The 22,366-nt window shown below is 41.0% G+C and overlaps 1 protein-coding gene across 1 annotated transcript in view; it reads left to right on the forward strand.

The window, feature by feature from the left end:
• Window positions 1-22,366, forward strand: part of SYT16 (synaptotagmin 16) — a 308,143-nt gene that overhangs the window by 270,693 nt on the left and 15,084 nt on the right. The window contains exons 5-6 of the mRNA XM_070797699.1: window positions 4,248-4,688; window positions 8,166-8,355. Of these exons, the coding sequence (XP_070653800.1) occupies window positions 4,248-4,688; window positions 8,166-8,355 (631 nt within the window). The remainder of the gene's footprint in view (window positions 1-4,247; window positions 4,689-8,165; window positions 8,356-22,366) is intronic.

Genomic DNA, 22,366 nt, shown 5'->3' on the forward strand with positions numbered 1-22,366 from the left:
CCCGTTTGCCTGCCTCATGGAGCTTCAATAGAAGACTGGGTGTTGAGGGCACTAAATGTTCTCAGATTCCAAAAATACCCAGACATCTCTGTGTGCTCCATTCAACCTCCTATCTATTTTGAGACAAAAACTGTAATTTGGTGCTCCTACAGTAGAACCTCAGATGCAGTGTGGAGGCAGTTCCTGTAAATGCCTGCTTTTGCAGGCTTAGCTCGCCTTTTAAGAATTGATTTATTTACCTCTTAGCTGTATTAAGAAGCCTCTCTTCCCCTTTGTATCTGGCATCAGGAACACACCGTGGGGTTGTTTACTTTGGGCCACACAGATGACATCAACAGTATCTTGTTAAAACAGAAAAGCTTTCAGTTTGATAGAAACATCTTTAAATCTTCATGGGTTTTGCCAATGTGGCCCAAGTGTTCCCATCTTAAAGGAAAACCCAGGATATGAGAGCCAAAGGGATCATTTATTTTGCCTCAGAAGGAAACCGATTATGCAGTGTGCCTACCTGTTAGGCTGATGGTTTTTGCAAGCATTGCCCTTCTCTGCTGGAAAAGGCCATTGACTTTTTCCTGCAGACCCAAGGCTTGGCAGGGACAACGATGGGAGGGTGGTTGGTGATTTTGAGCGCACAGGGAGGCGGCTGTCCTACTTTTCATCTCTGCTTTCCACTGATTAACTGATTGGCCTTGAGAAGTTAATTAAAATCTGCCAAATGGGGATAAAAATGAAGAGATTTTTACCTTGCAGGAAGGTCAGATGGATTAGCTGTATTAACAGTACCCACCTGAGGAGTGCCTTTAGTTGCCTGGTGATAGGTAGAGTGTGTTGAAATAATTACTTGCTATGAAAATATCAGCCTTCACAAATCTTGGTCTCAGATCAACCCAGGAAGGGACCACAAAGCCCATTTTTCATGAGCCATAGCTTGGATTGTCCCCATCCAGAGTCTGGCTGTTGCCTGGAGCTGTGTCTGATTCAAGATTCTCAGGACAATTATTTTAGACCCTTCCCCAGGACCTCAGCACAAAGCTGCAGATGGAGTGAACGCTTATCTGAATGCAGAGCCTGGTAGATAAGTGGGGAGATGCTCATTAACTAGATATTTTTACCTTGGCATTGACATTGATGACAAAGCTAGGAACTGTTAGCTAATATCAAGAGCAGAGGCTTAAAAGGATGTGAAATTCAAAGTAGTGTGTGTTTCCACCTCCCATCTCCTATCTTATTTCCTCTTCATCTCACACACTTACTATGCATACAAGTAGTTAGAGTGACAGGTTTGTGGGGGAGGAAGGTAGACACCATCGTTTCATATGAGATTTGGGACTTTGAGCATTAATACTGGCAAATCTTGGGTAGTTTTGGCTGAGCATATGATTTTGGGGGCAAAGAATGAGTTATTTAGGCATTCTAAGGCTTTATTCCACTCGCTCCCAAAATGAGGGTATTGAAAACCTATCTTATTAGGTTAATGAAAAGTTAATATGCATATCTAAAAAGATAATGCTTCTTAGTTGGATTTCCCAAAAGTACAGCTTACTTTGTTAGGACATGCAGTCCCAGGAATCAAGAGTGAGGGGCAAGGGAAGTGATACAGGGAAGGGAGAGCCAGTATGAGAGTGTATAATCCAGTTGTCTACCACTAAGTGTGACTCCTGACTTGATCTTGTGCAACTATACTATAAGAAACTGTAGAAATTAGTCCTAGGACATCTGTCCAAGGGGAGAAAAATTTACTGCATGGGGCATGAACCCCCCACATACTCTGGACTTTGTATTCATGGGTGCCAAGAAGTATTCTGTAGATTTCCAAGCCTTGACATCAACGAATAGGCCTTTAGTGAGAGTTGAGAGTTACCTTGTGTCGGACAGAGGAAAGACTTTGTTGGTTTGTGCCAGACAGAAGCTCCTTAGAGCCCAGCCTGTAGGGAAGAAGGAACAAGAGGCCAAGAAGGTCTGAAGTGCATAAGAATGGGCTTTGCGTCCATAAAGGGTTTAGTGTACTACCTGGTGTAAGGAAGGGCTTTAGTGAGTGTTAACTATTATTCCTTATGGTCCAGCAAGCAATGTAGAGATGATCAAGGGTAAGCTAAAATAGATGGGAGTTTTAACAGAATACTGTGACTTGATTTTTGAGTTGGCATAACTCCTTGGAGACTCGCTTCTAATATTATATCTACACTAGTCAGTTGTATTCAAAAGTCTCTATAGCAACCACTTTTATCACTTGAAACTAAGTACCTCTGAATAGAAACACTCACACATGAATGCATGCTCAGAGGAAAAAATGTAAGAAGCCTAAATTTTCCCTTAAACAAGGAGCCCAAGTTTTCTTGGTAGACTAACGTGAGTTTTAAAAGAGAGGGCAATTATTAGACATCTACTAGGTGTCAAGTCCTTTAATTTTCACAGCAACCCTGTAAAGTAGGTATAATCTCCATTTTACTGTTGATTAAAACAGGAAGTGGGAAGGATTAAATAATTGCCCAGTGTCCTAGAGGTAGTATGTGGTAGACTTGGGATTCCTAACAATATCTCGTTCCAGAGAACCATGCACTTTCACCTGAATTCTGTGGGTAAGTTTTGTTGATGAACATGCATTTTTGAGGTCTGTTATTATATTTTTTAAAAATAAAGAGTTCTTTGCTTTTTAAACTTTTAATTTTATATTGGAGTATAGCCAATTAAAAATGTTGTAATAGTTTTAGGTATACAGCCAAGTGACCCAGCCATACATATACAGGTATCTATTCTCCCCCAAACCTCCCTCCCTTTCAGGCTGCTGTATAACATGAGCAGAGTTCCCCATGCTGTACAGCAGGACCCTGATTGTTACCCATTTTAAACAGCAGTGTGTACATATTGATCTAAAAATACAAGAGTTCTTTATCTTAGCACAGCTGATACTCTATTACATAAAGAAGAACTGATTCTTATTTACAGTGAGAATCAGACCAAAATTTAGTCATGAGTAAGAGGCATGCCTTCAGAGGAAAAAATCAAATTATGTTGACATTAGTAATAGTTTGTTCGAGGGTGGTTCATTATTGCAAATGTGATTCAGCTCAGTTTTCTCAGTGAGGTCATTGAATCTGACTGGCTGAGGTGAACTGCTGTCTAAAAGTGATATTTCATAACAAGGGGCCATGACTGGAAATAAGCATCAGTTCAGTGATGAGACTAGATATCTACAGAGGCTTGTCCGAGCTGAGTATTTTCCCACAGCTTCCTAGGTAATGCTAGTGGCAAAGACCTGCCTGCCAGTGTAGGAGACATAAGAGACATGGGTTCAATTCCTGGGTTAGAAAGATCCCCTGGAGGAGGACATGGCAACCCACTCCATTATTGCCTGAAAAATCCCATGGACAGAAGAGCCTGGCAGGCTACAGTCCATAGGGTCATACAGAGTCAAACACGACTGAAGCGATTTGGCACATTAAAACCTCAGAATGACACTCTATCAAGCGGGCACCTTAATGCTCATTTTTTCAGCTGAGGTACAGAGAGCATGACGCTTTTGGCCAGGGCCAAAAAGCTATTCAATGTTGAATTTTAATTTCAACCCAGGTGTTCTGTCCCCAAGCCCAGCGTTGTATTTGCTAAATGGCTGCAGGGGATGCCCTCCTAAACCCTTCCTACTCCAAGAGTGACTGGAGACTAGCTGAGACTTCCTTGCGACCTGAGAAATGCAGAATCCCAGACCTGACTCCTGGTCCTACTGAATCAGAATTCCCAGATGATTCAAGTCCACTAGGATGTTTGAGAAACTCTATCCTAAACCTTTTCCACCATGTAGATAGACAATCTATTAAAGGCTCACCTGTCCATGACTCCTGCTAGGATCCGTCTCTGCAGGGGCTCCTGGTTCAGAGAGCACAGGCCCAGGCAGAATCATTTCTCCTGGGAACTTAAGGAAAAGTTAGCTTTTGGCAGTTGCATAATTAACTAATTTTAGACTTAGTATTTCAATTGGTTTCAATGATAGCACTTTGCAAATTGTAAAAACTTTGTTCATTCATTTCAAAAGCATTCATATGCTTTGAAGGCTCACCATATGTCTGGTGCTGTACCCTCAAGGAACTTCCAGTCCGATGGAGAGACCAGGAAACAGATCTTTTTAATGTATGAGGTTATAAGCTACCAGTCCAAAAGTGTGAGGTTCTGAAGAAGCATAGAGGGGCACCATCTCTCCAAGATGCATTAGGCATTGTTCCATTTCTAATCTTTCCCTCTGTCCACAACAGGAACAGGACGGAACCAATTTTCAGGTGCCACCTGGGGTCCCAGAGCCCATCTCAAAATGCGGTGACCTGGATGTCATCTTTGAATATAGAGCTGCCAGCCAGAAGCTCACAGTGACCATTGTCAGAGCACAGGGCCTCCCGGATAAGGACCGAAGTGGCGTCAACTCCTGGCAAGTGCACGTGGTGCTGCTGCCCACAAAGAAACAGAGGGGCAGGACAAGCATACAGAGAGGGTCCAACCCCATCTTCAAGGAGAAAGTCACCTTCGCCAAGCTGGAGCCCAGAGATGTGGCTGCCTGTGCGGTCCGCTTCCGCCTGTATGCTGCCCGCAAGATGACCCGGGAGAGAATGATGGGTGAGAGGCTCTTCTATCTCAGCCACCTGCACCAAGATGGGGAAATGAAAGTGACTCTTGTTCTGGAGCCAAGAAGTAATATCAGTGTGAGTATGTTAAATGCTGCTGCTAATGACGTGCTATGTTGGAGGATCTGGAATTGTCAGCCCTTAATGTAGTATATTCAGCCTGTGAATTCAGACACCCTTAATTTAATTTCCATTTTGCCCATCTCATCCTTTGCACCATGCTTTGCACTTCATGGTACAATGGGGTTTTTATTTGTGTGTGTGTGTGCCCATAGTCCCTATAACCTGATGGATGTATCCCTATCTGTTTTTGGACATGACAGCAGCAGAGTAAAGGAGGACACAGGGAAACTGCGAGAGATTTCTTGGCCTTCTCACTAGCTGATGAGTGGTTCTACCACCCATCCCCCTGCCCTGACCCCAGTGTACATCTCAGAGATGTATGAGATACATCTCATGATGAATCTCAGAGATGGGGCTTTCAAAGTGAGGTTCTTAACAAGTGTGCCTGAGTAGGCTGTAGAGTAGCCCTGAACTCCAGCCACTTCTAAGATCTTCCATTTATAAGACTGGGCTTCTTCCACATGCCCATCTTCTATGTCCCTGGGTTTCAGAATAAGACAGCACAGCTTTTATATCTACAAACAAGTAACTCTCTCTTCCTGTGGGTTATATATATATCATCCAGTGTGAGGCTCTCCTTCTAAAAATCACATAAAAGATCAGGTAGTTACCTTGGGCTGTTGGGCCAATCAGTCATTCATTCCAAAATGTTTATGAGTACCTGCTATATGTCAGGTGCCACATAGGCAGAGGAAGGAACAAAATAGGGAATGCCCTTGCAAGGTGAACAAAACAGGTGGTGCCTTACAATCTGGTGGAGGAGGGCGACAATAGACAGCTAGGGTAGAGGGTGACAGAGGCTGTATTTTCTTTTGAAGGGTCAAAAAATTATCTTTCAGGTGGTAGTATGACATAGAAAACGAGGAACTAAAGGAGCCAACCTAGGTGCCGTGTGGACAGAGTCTCCAGACAGAGGGGCTGGTATATGTAGACACCAGCAGGTGGGAAGGGGCTTGACTTGTCTGAGGAAGAAGAAAGGAGCCAGAGAGTTCAGACTGTGCTGATGGGAGACACAGCCACTTACATTTTTAATAGATGTCTCAAAGTTCATATCTTTAGACTCAAAATCCTGATTTTTGCCTCACAAAATCTATTTTGGGCTTCCCCGGTTGCTCAGTGGCAAAGAATCCACCTGTCAATGCAGGATCCCTGGAGGGGGAAATGGCAACCCACCCCAGTATTCTTGCCTGGGAAATCCCAGGGACAGAGGATCCTGGTGGGCTGCAGTCCATAGGGTAGCAAGAGTCAGACGAGTCTTAGCAACTAAACAGCAACAAATCTATTTACCTGCAGTCTTCCCATCTTGGCTAAAGACAATCTCATGCTTTGCATTCAGGCCCAAAATCTTAGAAGTCATTTGTGACTTCTCTCCATCTGAAATCCTACTGGCTTTTTATTAAAAATCCAACCAGAGCCTGACTCTCTGCTGGATTATTGAAATGGCCTCCTCCTATCTCCCAGCTTCCACCTTTGTCCCCTATAAACTATTTCTAGCTTGGGGAACAGAAGGAGCCTTTAAGACATAAACTAGATCACATCTTTATTGTTGTGGTTCAGTCACTAAGTCATGGCTGACTCTCTGAGACCTCATGAACTGCAGCACATCAGGCTTCCCTCTCTTGTCTCTGTTCAAATCCCTCTTTTTTCCCTAAGCTCAGAGTAGAGTGTGTCTTAAATCCTGGGGAACAGAAGTCATGGGACTTCAGAGGAGTCCTGCATCATAAAGCATGGAGACAGGGATGCTCCCACCCCTGTAACTCTGTGTCGGACCCTGTGCTTTGTGCTGGGGGCACAGAGCTGAGTAGGGGAAATGAGCTGTGTGAAAGAACCTTGAAGTAAAAATCCTCCCATTTACCTGTTACTTGTTGAGCGTGATTATCAGCTAAGCACTGGACAATGCACTGTGACAGACTGAGGGGTTTATAATATAAGGCTGAGGATTTGAGGGGAGAGGCAAGCTGTGCAGTGACAGGTGTCACAGTGGACACTTCTGCACAAGCCCAGGGGATGGGGTGGCCCTCACCCCAAACTAAGCAAGTATCTCCTTGTGGGATTATCATCATCCAGACAGCAGGGACTATAAGGCATCTCTTAAAACTGCCTTGCCCTGTAGTTTATAAATTGTGTGTGCTAAATTGCTTCAGTAGTGTCTGACTCTTTGCAACCCTTTGGATCGTAGCCCAACAGGCTCCTCTGTTGTGGCAAGAATACTGGAGTGGGTTATTTCCTTCTCCAAGTTTATAAATTATGTTCTATGAAAACCTCTGTGGGCTCTATAGGGATCCTGTGGCTTTTAAATAGGGTAGTTTCCTAAGATGTTAAGAAATATTTGATTTCTTTCAGTGCATTTATTTATCGAGGTTCCTGATGAGAAATTTTAGGAAACAATTTCAGATTTTGAGAAGAAAGATTTGAGCAGAGTCCAATGCACATGTTTCTTTTTCTAAAATTTATTTTTAATTGGAGGATAGTTGCTTTACAATGTCCTGTTGGTTTCCACCATACATCAACATGAATCCCTCCCTCTTGGACCTCCCTCCCATCACCCACCCTATTCCGCCCCTCTAGCTTGTCACAGTCTGATGCACATGTTTCTGATGGAGGAGGTGGTGGCTCTAGGAGGCTGGCTTGCTGGCCCGCAGAGCCCATTCCCACTGCTGCTTCTTGGGTGAGAGTCAGTGTCCTGATCTTTGCTCTCCTCCTCCCGGCATGTCTGGTGCACAGGGGCAGATGCTTTGGAGAAGCAATACACGAATATATGACAGAAAGTGTGGGCTCCGCTGGTGCCTAAGGTTTCTAAGACACACAGTCCTTGTGTCAACTTCCTTACTAAGCAGTTGTAAAAGTGCTCCTGTTCAATAGAATTCATTTCCATAGGAAGAAAAAAAAAATGTAGCATCTGCTGTATTCCTGACAACTTTTAAAAGCAGAACTGGGGGCCAAATGTTCTATGGGGTGGTAGGTAGCCAGCGGTCATTTCTTTTCTGGTGAAGGCAAAATGCCTCCTATATTGCTGCATTCCTCAAGAAGCTGCAGAAAACAGAAGCTGAACTCATGCCTGGGGTGGATGTGAAGCATTTAAGCACAAATTGCACAGGAGGGAATTTGGGTCTATAGTAAATGTCTTCTTAGCTCTCCATGTATCTTTCTGGGTTTGATTTACACTAGTAATAACATCTTTGTCCATTTTGTCTTTGGAGAGGAGAGGGTGAATGGAGCCAGCGCTTGAAACAGATATATCAGCTAATAATGCAGGGAATCCCATCCAGGACTGCGCTCCCCAGGCCCTATTATCATTCACACCGAGTGCGCCCTTAGTAATCTTTGGCAGCAGTGGAGGTTGGGGCCACAATTTCGCCACACATACCGGCTTTCTGTATGGGAGAGGCACGCAGCCGGGCCAATGGATGCTTTGTTGTTCTTCCCCTCCAGAGTGGAGAGTCTCCGCTCAGCCCATCTGCAGTGTCTCACAGTGATAGTGGTTCATCCACGCAGTCGCTGTCGCATGGAGGGGCGCCAGAACTGTTGGTGGGGCTGTCATACAATGCCACAACGGGGCGATTATCCGTGGAGATGATCAAAGGCAGCCATTTCCGAAACCTCGCTGTGAACAGAGCACCTGGTAAGTTCACGCCTACACCCCCAGCTCTGGTCCTCCCAGAGGCAGGCAAAAGGTTGTGTCTGCTTTCATCTCATTTCTGTAACTTGTGAATAAAAATGATCTTGGTGTGATTTAGACAGTTTTTACCAAATGATACCTCTGGATTTTTCAAATACTTTTCTATTTAATTAGATTGAAGGCTTCTCTGATACCTGGATGAATCTTGATACAAAACAGGCTGGCCTCTGTGAGTGTATTAAAGGGAAAAGAATGATGTCTTTTCAGCAGCATAACATGTATGAACAATTAAAATCTGCTAATAGTCCCAGGCCTTCAAATACTTTAAAGAGGCAGGGTTCAGTCTTTGGAGCCAGGCAGACTTGGGATCTGACTCCAGCTCTGCTCATTTACTTGGTAGCTTTGATCTGATCCTATACATTTTACCTCTCTTTCTGAACCTCAGCAAACTCATCTGGAACAAAGGAATAGTAAGAATACCTTGCTCATGTGTTGTTTTGGGGCTTAAATAAAATGATTTATGTAGAACATTTAGCATAGTGCCTGACACATAGTGAGCATGCAAGAAATGTGAGTGGTTATGTTGTTGATGGCAGAGGAGGTGGAGTAAGAAGACATGGGCAATCCAGGCCTGACTCACTAGGGAACCTTCTGAGATTACCCCTGGAAAGAGCAACTCAAAACATACCCCATAGTGGCTGTCCAGGGCTCAGGAAGCCAGAATAAAAGTGTTGCTGCTGCCAACTGCCCGAACTGCCTCTCAGTACCCAAGAAACTAGCAACTGAACCTTGGAATAATGCTGCTGAAAAATCAGCTCACATTTAATGATCTTGCTCGTTAGCAGAAACAGCTTAATAAAGGGTGGGAAGATGGTTTCTGCCTCACTAGTGTCTGCTGGATCTCATGCAATCACATCTAATTAGAGGAATCTAATTTATATCTAGAATTCTAGCTGCAAGAGAGTCTGGGAAATGCTGAGTCAGGGAAATATTGAAATTCCAGCCTTTTGAGTCCAAGAAGGTAAAATAGATGGGGGTAGGGTAGAGTGTGAGTGAGCCTGTTCTCCACAGACTGCATGAGCCAATGGACTCTGGCCTCACCTGTCAGCACTAGGTGAAGAGCCAGCCAAGCTGGTGGAAAAGGTCAGCTCCTACAATCAAATCTGGACTCTCACTCCTTTTAGTCTCTAACTGTGCCACCACCCATAATGTTTCTGTTCAGTAGTATCTTGTTAGTCAGTCTGTATTAAAGCCATTAGAGCAAGTTAGTAAGGAAAGCGCAACAGTCTGGGTAACAAAAGAAACCAGGGGCATAAACCATATTCTGTATCAAGGCTCAGAATCATGTAAGAGCTATTTAAAATCCATAGTACATATTGATTATTAATTGCATGGATAGACTCTCCTTTCTAGATATAGCTTTTAAAAAATAGCTCTGGATTTACTAAAGATCTAGATTTACTGCTTTCCCTGTAGAACTTTTGCTGGTCTCTTTTCCTGGAGAAGGAAATGGCAATCCACTCCAGTACTCTTACTGGGAAAATTCCATGGACTGAGAAGCCTGGTAGGCTACAGTCCATGGGGTCGCAAAGAGTCGGACACAACTGAGTGACTTCACTTCACTTTCCTGTCTTCTGAGATTTGGTGAGATCTGAACAATTTGGGGGGAAGAAGATGGTGCAGCTGCAGAGAATGATGGGGGAGATGGACCACACAATCATTGGGAGGCTTTAATTTGCATGCTGAGAGGTTCCAGGCAATACAGGAGAGAAGGACAGTGTTGTGGCTAAGAAAGTATCAACTGGAGGATGCCAAACTAAGGTTTTTGCCACTTGCTAGCTGTGAGTTACTGAATTTTTTTGACTCTGTTTTCTTATTTGTAAAATGGGATCATAATAATATATACTTTTCAGGTAGGGATATTACATGTAAAACTGTGCTTTGAGAATGGTGCTGAGGTATGTTTCCACATTTCTTTATAAAAGAAAATATACCAAAAAGGAAACTATTATAACAAATATTTAAAACTGAGTAGGAAAACAAGGCAAGTCCTCATTTTGAAATTGATTTCCTTCCAGAAGTTTAAGTCATATTGGCATTTACTACATGGTTTTACATAGAATAGTGATGCAGTGTAACTGAAAATGTAACTGACGTGCTGTATCTTTGCGACCAAAGTAATAGAAGACAATGTTGCTGTGATGCTAGTAATTAAAACAGAAACCCAATAGTGAAGACAAAAGTTTTTTGTTTACATGAAATGCTGGTACTTAAGGAAAAGCCAGTTTAATTAGGAGGGACTGAGAAAGTAGAAGGTTCTTTTGTGGAGATTCTAAAAGGGACCTCTTGGTACTTTCAAGGGCTTGAGATGTTGATGATGTTGGTCTTTCATTATGTCTCACTTCTTTATGCCACTAGCAGGACTTTGGCAGTCATCAGACAAGCTTAGGGTACAGTTCGAGTTCCCATATGGAAGAGAAAAAGAGAGAGAAAGGATGAGGGAACAAGAGTTTTATGAGGTAACTGAGCAGCACTGGAAGAAAGAGAGGGAGAAGAGGACAGGATGCAAGCTGGGAAATGAATGGGCCTGGAGTGGGGAATGGGGACACTGCCAATTGCACTCATCTCCATGGTGAAAGTGGACAGAGGGCAGGGGGTGTCCCAGGACCCTGCGTCAGAGTCTACCCCGAGGGAGCTGCCTGCTGGGAGGGAGGCGTGGGTAGAAACGTGTGTGAAGGTCACAAATCCTGTGCTTGAGACCCTCAGCTCAGTGGCAGTGACCTCCTCTGTAGAAAGGGGTCATCAATCCTGCCTTGCAGGGTGGCATTGATAATGTAAAGAATGGTTCTTAAGGAAGTCCAAAGAAAAAGAAGTTGAGCCTGATGACTAGGAACTTCTATAGAATGCTGAAGGTGCTAAATCTTGATGGAAAGAGACAAAGGCTAGGATTTTGAAGTGAGGATCTTTTGTATCAAAGTATTTTGTCAGCCAAAAGATAACTGAATTTGCCAACTTGATCCAGCTAGATGACTGTTCTGATATTTTAAACTTTTCTTTCTAAGCAAGATAGAGGAGAGGTGGACTAATAATAGATGCAGTTACCTTTCTCTTTTCGGGCCTTAGAAGAAATGAGCCACCAGATGTATGCTCCTCTCCCCAGATCCCTGGGGGAGAAAGCTCAGTGAGAGGCAGGTTTAGCTCTAGTGGGAAGGAGCTGGTGGGAGCATCCCTAAAGATGAGTGTCTACCACACCTCCCCACCCCAGAATGGTTAAAATTAAAAAGACTGATTCCCCCAAATGTTGGTGAGGATGTGGCAAATACATTCTTGGTGGGAGTGTAAAATGGAATAACAGCCTTGGGAGAAGGCCTGGCAGTATCTCATACAGCTGAACATGCACTGAAAATCCAGCAGTTCTATTCTTGGGCATTCGTCCATAAGTTAAAAAAAGAGACTTTCATTAGAAGGTTTATAGCAGCTTTATTATAGTGTACAAAAATGGCAAAGAGCCCTTATGTCCTCATAATTGAATAAATAGATTAAGATATGTTTCTATAGTAGAATACTATTCAGCAATAAAAATGAATGAAATTAACGGAGGCATTCAACAACATGGAGGAATTTCAAGAACATACCAAGTACCTACTGGATGATTCCATTTATATGAAATTCTAAAACAGGCAAAATTTGTTTAAACATATAGTGAAAAAAAAGCAGAGGAGTGGTTGCTTCAGGATTGGTATTGGTATCAAGATGACTGGGCATGGACATGAGGGAGTATTCTGGGGTGATGGACATATTCTATATTTTGATAGGGATGTGGGTTAAATGGATGTTTGCATTTGTTAAAACTTACTGAATGGTGTTAGGCTTTGTGCACTTCACTGCATGTAAATTTCATCTTATAATATGAAAGAACCATAAATTATTGAACTCTAGTTAATGAAACATGCTGAAATGTTTAGGGGTAAAGAACAATGATGGCTACAGGTATGACAGATTGATAGATGTATAGATATATGAGAAAGCAAAGTCTGTTATCTCAGGTTACTATAGCAAAAATACCATAGGTTGAGTGGCTTAGGCCAGGTGTACCCAACCTCTGGGATCTAATGCCTGATATCTGAGGTGGAGCTGATGTAACATTACTAGAAATAAGGTGCACAATAAATATAATATGCATGAATCATCCTGAAACCATCCCCCCACCAATGCATGGAAAAATTGTCTTCCACGAAACTGGTCCCTGATGCCGAAATAGTTGGGGACTGCTGGCTTAGACAACAGAAAATTTTTTTCTTGCAGTTCTGGAGGCTGGGAAATCCAAGATCAATTTGGATTTGATCAACTAATTTGGTTCCTGATAAGAACCCTTTTCTTGGTCTTCAGGCAGATTTCTTCCTGTATCTTCACATGATGGAGAGAGAGTACCTCTGTCTCATGGCTGTCCTTCTAAGGGCACTGATCCCATTCATGAGGGCTCCACCCTCATGACCTGGTTACCTCCCAAAGATCCCACATTCAAATACTGTCATATTGGGGATGAGGGCTTCGACATATGAATTTTGGTAGGACACATCAGGCCATAGCATAGGTGGAACAAAATATGACAATTGAAGAATCTAGGTGATGAATATATGGGTATCCACTGTATAATTATTTCAAATTTTCAGCATACTTGAAAAATTGTTATAAAATAGTAGGCATAAAAATCTGGTCTGGTTTGGAATAGTTCAGTTGGGCTAGGTAGATAAAAATAAAACATGAATGTAGCAATTGATAGGGAATACTGTGATGGGCATTACATTGTTTTTTAAATTATGTTGAAATCTCAAGGTCCACCCTTGACTCAATCTTGGACAAAATAGACAGGGTATCAATCAAATAACCTGACGGCATCTTCTATAGCATCCTTCATAAACCACATCCATCCCAAGACAAAGTATATGATTGGGCATTTCTTTCTTTCTAACTTTAACCTTTTCTCTATTCATCAGATAGATAGATTTTTATATCTACATCCCTCTTCCTGCCATCTTCCCTCCCTCCCTCCCTTCTTTTCTCTTTCCCTTTTTCCTTTCTCCCTCCCTTCTTTCTTTCCTTCCTTCCATTTTGGTGAAAATGCCCATATTATAAAAATTTAAATATGTTTACATATATTTTTCAAATCATAGGTGGACCAGGGAAGGTAACATAGGCTATTTGAAAATTACTGAAACTATTCCATAGAACCTATTCAGAAACAATCCGTAAACAAGTTAACAAAATGAACTAATCTTAGCTCAAGGCAGGTAACAATGTGTCAAGAACCATTCCAGGCACTTTCAAGGTAAAATCTTAGTACAAGAGATCATGATTGTTGTCATATTTGCTATTAAGATAGCACAGGCTAGTCTACAAACATGATGACAAGGAATAGTCTCCACATGGCAGATGATCTAGGTGAAAATCCCTCTTTCAGTGTCTGCTAGACATTTGAAATCCTTGTACAGAAGCTTTTGAAGAAGTCCCCATTGAGAATTAGAAGCATTTGATTATCTTTTGAATTTGGCTTTGTGGGAAAACAATTCACTAACAACTAACTAGCAACTCTGTTCTGTTCTTTTCCTGTTTCTTTTCCTACCTATACAAGTCTGCATTTTAAAAAGTTAGCTATTCTGTTGGCAGGTTCTGTTTCTCCATCCTTCTCCAGTGCATTACTGTGTTGTGTTTATATACACACATATAATGGTCCCAGTCAAAAATTACCATTAAGATGTCCCCTCTAGTTAAAAACAACGCATTCCCCAGCCTCTCAGTGTGTGCATGATTAGCCATATGTGATAATTACATCCCCAATGATAATACTTACAGCAGCAGCATATTAACCTTGTTAGGCATTCACAATAGCAGAGACTAGAGGAAGGAAAAACAAAAAAAGCAAATCAAGCAGGCTTGTGTTTAGTGTGAGGAACAAATGGGAAGTGGGGGGTAACCTCTATGGATGAAACACAGGGGAAAAAGGACTGCACAGAAATGAATATAGGATATACCACCTTCTTTTAAAATCTTGGTCCAGTTTTCAGTTAGGTATAGTAAATACTTATTAATAGCCATTATGTGTTCAAAATTACGGCCAATGCATATGAAGATTTATGTGCAGCCATAACTTATTGGCTGCGTATGTGATATTCCTTTACTTATATCACCTCATTTAATTCTCACAACAATGTCAAAGTTAGAAAATCTGAAAGGCAACAGGAGAGAAAATACAGTTATCACAGTATGTGAGTTATATCTCAATAAAACTGATTTTTAAAAAAACACTCGGCTTTCTTCCGAAGAATGACAGACTGAAGACAGCCTTGTTAACAGCAACCACAGAAGCCTGAAGACAAGGGGAGAGTATTGTCACAGGCTGGCGAGAAAAACACTCTCCACTTATTATGCTTTTCAAGTGACAGAAGAATAAAGATCTTTCTTTCTTTTACAAAGCTTGAAAGGGTTTATCACTGGAAGAACTACTAACTGGTGTGATTTCAGGGAGAAAGAAATTGAACCTGAAAGGAGTGAAGTGCAAGAAAGGGAATGAACAACAGGAACAAAAAGATCAACACGTAGGTAAATGTGAGCATGTGCAGACTGCGTAAAGCAGAAACAGCAAAAGTGGGAAACGTGCCTGATATTGGGACTACAGCAATAATGTGGAACTGAAATTCCTAGCAGGAATAGTACGAAAGATGTGAAGGGGAGACCGAAATCAAAGAATTCTAAGGCACTTATGCTACTTAGAAAGAGGGTGAAAGCGAAAGTCACTCAGTCATGTCTGACGCTTTGTGACCCCATGGACTATAAAGTCCATGGCATTCTCCAGGCCAGAATACTGGAGTGGGTAGCCATTCCCTTCTCCAGGGGAGCTTCCCAGCCCAGGGATCGAACCCAGGTCTCCTGCATTGCAGGCGGATTCTTTACCAGCTGAGCCACAGAAAAAAGGTAGAGGTATTGATTCATTTTGGACATTAAATCAAGGGTGCATGTTAAAATTTTAATCCAACTTTTAACCCAGTGGAGAGACTAAATTAGAATAAAGAAAATTCAGTTAATCCCATAGAAAGCAGAGATATTTAAAAGCCTAGAAAATGCAGAATAGATGGCATAAACAAAATCAATAAAAATAAATCAAAATATTTTGGTGATAATAATAAATGTCAAGGGACTAAAACTGCTTTGAAAATGATAGATATAGCATTAGGTTAATATTTCTCTTCCTCCCAATCTCTCCCTCTCTCTCTCTCCTCACATCCTCTCACTTCTACTACATCTTATATTGGGTGTCCACCTAGCCTCATAATGTTTAAGAAAAAGAAACACTAATTACCAATAAATTGGGCTTAGTTCTGGAATGCAAGAATGACTTAACATTAGGGAAATCTAATGTATTTAATAGCTCACTATACCAACTGATTTATGGGAAAACTTGATCATGTCAATAGTTACAAAAGAAGCTCTTGATGAAATACACTATGCTTTATTGGCAAAAATAATTCATAGCAGATGAATAATAGAAGATGTATCAGTATAGGCAAAGTTATGGTGCAATAACAAATGCTGCAGAGTTCATGGCTTAATACAGCAAAGGTTTATTTCTCCCTTTCATCACAATCCAAAGTAAGGCAGGCAATGCTCCTGTAAGCTGTAAGTAAGGGATACAGATTCTTTCTATTTAATGAGGTGATAATATATTCAAAATGTGACCAGCCTTGTTGTCATGAAAGGGGAAGAGACAGGGGGAATGACTGACTTCAGCTGTGATTGAAGGTAATGTATTACTTCTAATATTCTATATTCAGAAGCCAGTCACATGGCTCAGTTACCTCAAATCTGGTGTGAAGCCTTCATCCTTAATTTGATACTTAACCCGTCATTATCACATTATTCACTCAAGAAGGTTTATTGAGCCTTTGTTGCTTGAAGCCTTTAGAAATTTATCTCTCCCACCTCCCTCCCCAATACAATATTGTAAAGTAATTAGCCTCTAATTAAAATAAATAAATTAAAAAAAATAAATCTCAGAGTCTCTGCCCCACCCCACCCCCATCCCCCCCAAAAAATGATCTCTTACTGTTTGGAGATCTGGAAGCAAGGGACTTTTCCAATCACAGAAATGTCTGAATTTCAGGATTCTCTTTCTCTTTCCCTGCACCTTCATCTTTCCCAAGGTTACTTTTCACCTCTTCCCAGCCTCTAGATGAAGCCAGTAGTAGTGAATACCCACTTCTAACATTCTGTTTTTCAATTTTTTCCCTTATAACTACAAATATTAAGCATATTTGCTTCCTTCCAAGTGATAGCAGATGACAGTTTACCATCACTTAATGTGAATGATGGATCTCCACTATCCTAGCCTCTGATAGGAGTTTCTCCATTCCCTGGCACCCAACTTCTAGGCCAGTGGTCTTGTATTTTTATTTTAGTTGCATTCCAGTTCAGGTTACTGATTACTTTGTCACACTTTTGTCAGGAAAATACAAAATACTCTAGCTATATTTTGAATCAGAAGTTGTTTCTTATAGGCTTCAAGCATGGGAAGTCTGGTCAGTAAAGGTCAGGAAGGCTCTCTCCAGGAAATCCAGAAGTACAGGCATCACAGGAAAGGTACAGGTACAGTCTGAGCTGTGCATGTGAAAGGATTGGTTCTCATAAGGATCTTTGAATGCCATGGGTGAACACCCTGCTTTGCCATCTGCTTGCTAATTCCTGTCCACATGCCTGCAACTGGTTTGTGGCCTGAAAGGATTGTGGCTCCCCTTTCCTTTTGCTTTCCATTCTCATACAGTTCACTTTCACTAGTGAAATCTAACTGGGATCCTACTGGCAAGAGATTCAGGGGAATGTAATTTTAAGTTTGGTAAAGAAAAGAGCTTAGAAAGGCAGAAATGGTATTAAATGTCAACAACTAGCATGTGGTAGAGAAGTGTTAGTTGCTGTCATGTCCAACTCTTTGCAACCCCATGGACTGTATGTCCATGTAATTCTCCAGGCAAGAATACTGGTGTGGGTAGCCATTCCCTTCTCCAGGGAATCTTCCCAACCCAGGGATCAAACCCAGGTCTCTTGCATTGGAGGCAGATTCTTTACCATCTGAGACACCAGGGAATAAGGAAGGGAACATACTTAATCCTGGTGGTGAGCATTTTAAGAAAATAGACACTAGCTATCATTCTTATATTGAAATCCATCAAGAAAGAAATAAGGATTCCCATTGGAATCACTCACACTCAGCATTAAACTGGAAACTCAAGGCAGTTTAGTAGAATAAGAAAAAGAAATAAAAATTTAAAGCTAGAGAAGAGGAAACAAAACTGCCATTCTTTATAGAAAATATGATTGCATTAAAAATGCAAGAAAACCTATAAATTTGAACTAATAACATATTTTAATACAAACTTGTTTTCTAATACATCAAGGACAGATAGAAAGTAGAGTTTTAACACATTAATATATACAAAAGTAACAGTAGCTATGGTACCAAAAGATAGCATTAATAAAAGATGAGTAAGAAAATTATTTAAAAATCGCAACACTTTTTGAAATACACAAAATAAAACTAAATAGATAGATGAACATGTTTATTGGTTAGAATAATCTATATTGTGAAAATAATAGCTTTCCTCGAATTTATATATCTGGTGCAATCCCAATCAAAATCCCTACAGATTTTTTTTTTGAAAGGACTTGACTAACTGATTTTCAAATTCATATGCAAGAGCCAGTTAAAGAAAGAGATTGGAATAACTAAATTTTTAAAAAAGATGATATAAGGATTCTTCCTAACAGATATCAAGACATATTCTAAAAGGACGATAATAAATATCAAGTTAAGGGAAGGACACCAAAGCTAGATGCTTGGTATCTGATCAACATTATATTACAAGTCAACTGGGAGATAATGGGCTATTTAATGTATAATGCTTCTGATTTGGGAAAATAATTAGATCCCTACCTCATGCCACATATAAAAATCAATCTTAGGTGGATTAAAGATCAGATTGAAAAATAAATTCTTAAGACTCATAGAAGGAATGTGGAAGACCATTGAGTTTGGATAGGATTTCTTAAATAATTTTTTAATGTGCCGACTGAAAAGGAAAACATTGATAAATCTGACCGACTCCACAGAATGTAAAGCATTTAAACTGCAAAAGTTACTATACACAAAGCAAAAGGATAAATCACAGGCATGGAGAAGGTATTAACAATAAAAGTAACAAGATTTTGTCTCTGGAATTTATAAAGAATCAATAATCCACTCATAGGGATGTATTACAGAAATTCTTAAGTGTTGGTATGATATAAAATACCAAAGTGTTCACTGAAATCTTTTCAATTCTTTGTTATTAAAAACAAATGTCCATTAATTAAAATAATGAATAAGCTACTTGTGGTTTATTAATATACTAGAACACTGCTGCTGCTGCTGCTAAGTCGCTTCAGTTGTGTCCGACTCTGTGCGACCCCACAGACGGCAGCCCACCAGGCTCCCCCGTCCCTGGGATTCTTCAGGCAAGAACACCAGAATGGGTTGCCATTTCCTTCTCCAGTGCATGAAAGTGGAAAGTGAAAGTGAAGTCGCTCAGTCGTGTCCCACTCTTAGCGACCCCATGGACTGTAGCCTAACAGGCTCCTCCATCCATGGATTTTCCAGGCAAGAGTACTGGAGTGGGGTGCCACTGCCTTCTCCAGAAAGGTCAATAGTAAATATGAAAAATGCTAAATATCAAATGGGGCTTCCCAGGTGGTGCTAGTGGTAAAGACCCCACCTGCCAATGCAGGAGAAGTAAGAGATGCAGATTCAATTCCTGAGTCAGGAAGATCCCCCAGAGGAGGGCATGGCAACCCACTCCAGTATTCTTGCCTGGAGAATCCCATGGACCGAGGAGCCTGGCAGGCCATAGTCCACAGGGTCGCAAAGAGTTGGACATGACTAAAAGCGACTAAGCATGCATCCATGATTGGTACTTAAGTATGGGTAGTATTAATATTATTCTCTCTTATGTATATTGAAGATGTTTAATAATTATGAATACATTAGAAGCTAAGGAGAAGTTAAATGACCAAATTCCTTTCCTTTGCCCAGAGAATCATAGTGCCCCGCCCCCACCCCAAGGCTAAGTCTGTTACAAATGGCAGACCATCATGCTGCTGTGGGGCAGCTGTTCTGTATGACCTATGTAACTAACTTTTGTGGTATTGCATTGTTTCTTTGAAAAGATGACTCCTGAATCCCAAATGACATAGGTTTGTGCCATGATAAATTGGAAATATTTTGCTGTTATAATTTTTTTTGGTTCATGTGGTGTCTTCTTTGTGGAGAAAGTGAGTGACCCATAACACAGTTGATGGGCTGAGTCAGAAGGACAGCATCCAGAACTACCAGGGGATTGTGACCCATTCAGCCTGTTGATGATGGCTTTATGTTGCTAGAGACGCTGAGAGGCATCTGAATCATCAACAGAAGATAAAATACTGCTTGGTGGTGCTCTACAGCAAGTATTACACTATCAATCCCAAAGAATTAAAACAGCTCAGTAAAATTGTGTATTTACTTGACCTTTTCTCTTCCATTCTGACTGATGCTCACTGAACCCCCAAAGACTCCAACTTTACTCCTCACTATTCCTCACAAGCAGAATTTTCTGGTCATAGCCCTGGATAGCTAAATGTAAGCATACAATTATTGTCAATAATTTTGAGCTGGAACAGTTGGCATGGCATTTCTCTTCTTCTGGTCAGATGTCCTCAGACTGGATTGTTTATACTTTTATTATTTCCCCCTCTTGTCATACATGTACAATTCAGCTTCAGTGATGGTGGTTTGGTTGTAAATAGCCTTTTTTTAAAATATAAATTTATTTATTTTAATTGGAGGTTAATTACTTTACAATATTGTATTGGTTTTGCCATATATCAACATGGATCCGCCACAGGTATACACGTGTTCCCCATCCTGAACCCCCCTCCCACCTCCCTCCCTGTACCATCCCTCTGGGTCATCCCAGTGCACCAGCCCCAAGCATCCTGTCTCATGCATCGAACCTGGACTGGCAATTCGTTTCATATATGATATTATACATGTTTCAATGCCATTCTCCCAAATCATCCCACCCTCTCCCTCTCCCACAGAGTCCAAAAGACTGTTCTGTACATCTGTGTCTCTTTTGCTGTCTCACATACAGGGTTATCGTTACCATCTTTCTAAATTCCATATATATGCGTTAGTATACTGTATTGGTATTTTTCTTTCTGGCTTATTTTAAATAGCCTTTCTCATAATTAGAAAATAATCTTCTGACCAGGAGAAAGCTGGAAATTGCTCTCTTTGTGAAATGAGCAAGTCTTTGTTTGCAAGATTAATTCAATTCCCACTGCCATAAATGGCAGCAGAATTGCCAGATCAGTTTGGTGACTGGATTGAACTTTTCCTCCAGGAACTGTGTAGCTGTACAGCTGCAGAAACACAAGTTCACTCCCTTATTGTCAGTTTGCTGACAGCTTTTTCCATAGAGCAGTTTGAAGAGTGGAGAGCCCTTTTTCTGAGACAGAAAAGTGTTTTCACACCTGAAGTGCAATTTCACACCTTGTGTTTCTCAGCAGATAAGTGCATAAAATAACACATCAAACTGGAATAGAAAAAGATCAACATAGAAAGAAAACTGCAGGTTGTAATTTGTTTCCTATCTTACAATGCCTTTGTAGAGAACGATAAATTACAGGGATCTGGGTTTACACTTTAAAAAGTTTGACTGGTTGTTAGGTGGGGAAGTGAGCAGTAAACACTAATCGGCATTTAGCCCACATTGAACACAATGTACAAAATGATAAAATTTGGGAAACACCAAAATGTTGATTTTTTTTTAAAGGATAAAACACATATAAATTAGTGGCAAAAGCTGTAGTTAAGAGAAAGTCAAGATATTGATACATTACGTGATTTTAGTAAAAATAGAATTGTCTTAAGATATAATTTTTTATAATTATCCATTCAGGAATTTTAGCAAAAGTAGTAGATTATATTAGTACTTACTTTCTATAAATGACTAAACCTATGATGCTAGTTACCATCTGATGGCATTCTAGTGCAGGGGTTATAAAATGAGGGATTTAGCTCCATTTTGCAAATTTGAAAACTTAAGTCCAAAAGAAAACAGAAAGTTGAGCCTCCTGGATGGTCACAAACATTCATTATAAAATATTTAATATTTATTGAGTGTCTATCACATGTTAGGCATTATACCAGGCATGGGGTACAATGGTTAACAGGGAAATCTCCCTTTCTCCCATCTGGGAACTGACAGTTTTACAGCAAGTTAACAGGCGATAGAAATACTGGGTAATGAGTGCTGAGAGAGGTAAAATTATATTTTGATGGAGCCTGCAGATGGTCAGCATAGGGGAAAGTGGTCATCCAAGATTCTCAGATAAAGTGACATCTAAATCAAACTAATGAACGACAGTGGATGAGGTGGTTGGATGGCATCACTGACTCAATGGACATGAGTTTGAGTAAACTCCTGGAGTTGGTGATGGACAGGGAGGCCTGGCATGCTACAGTCCATGGGGTCGCAAACAGTTGGACATGACTGAGTGACTGAACTGAACTGAAAGGTGGGTATCATTTGGGATGTGAGGGCATGTATAACTTACGTAGAGGTGAAAGAGAAAGAGAAGTAGGATGGGTTGGGGGGATGAAGGTAGTTCAGTGGAGTGGGGATGTAGCGTATAAAGGCAATTGAGATGCACAATGAAACTGGAAGATAAAAGGGTCAGGGTGTGTAGTCTATGCTGAGAAATTTAGTTTTTTATCCTGAGACTAGAGGGATGTATTGAAGGTTTAGTCTTTGTTTATTAGTGAGAGTGATACAACCAGATCTGTACTTTATAAAGACCCCTCTGACTATTATTGTTGTCCAGTTGCTCAGTTGTGTCCAACTCTGCGACCCCATGGACTGCAGCACGCCAGGCTTCCCTGTCCTTT

The sequence above is a fragment of the Bos indicus genome, chromosome 10 (assembly GCF_029378745.1).
Source record: "Bos indicus isolate NIAB-ARS_2022 breed Sahiwal x Tharparkar chromosome 10, NIAB-ARS_B.indTharparkar_mat_pri_1.0, whole genome shotgun sequence".
Taxonomy (NCBI): domain Eukaryota; kingdom Metazoa; phylum Chordata; class Mammalia; order Artiodactyla; family Bovidae; genus Bos; species Bos indicus.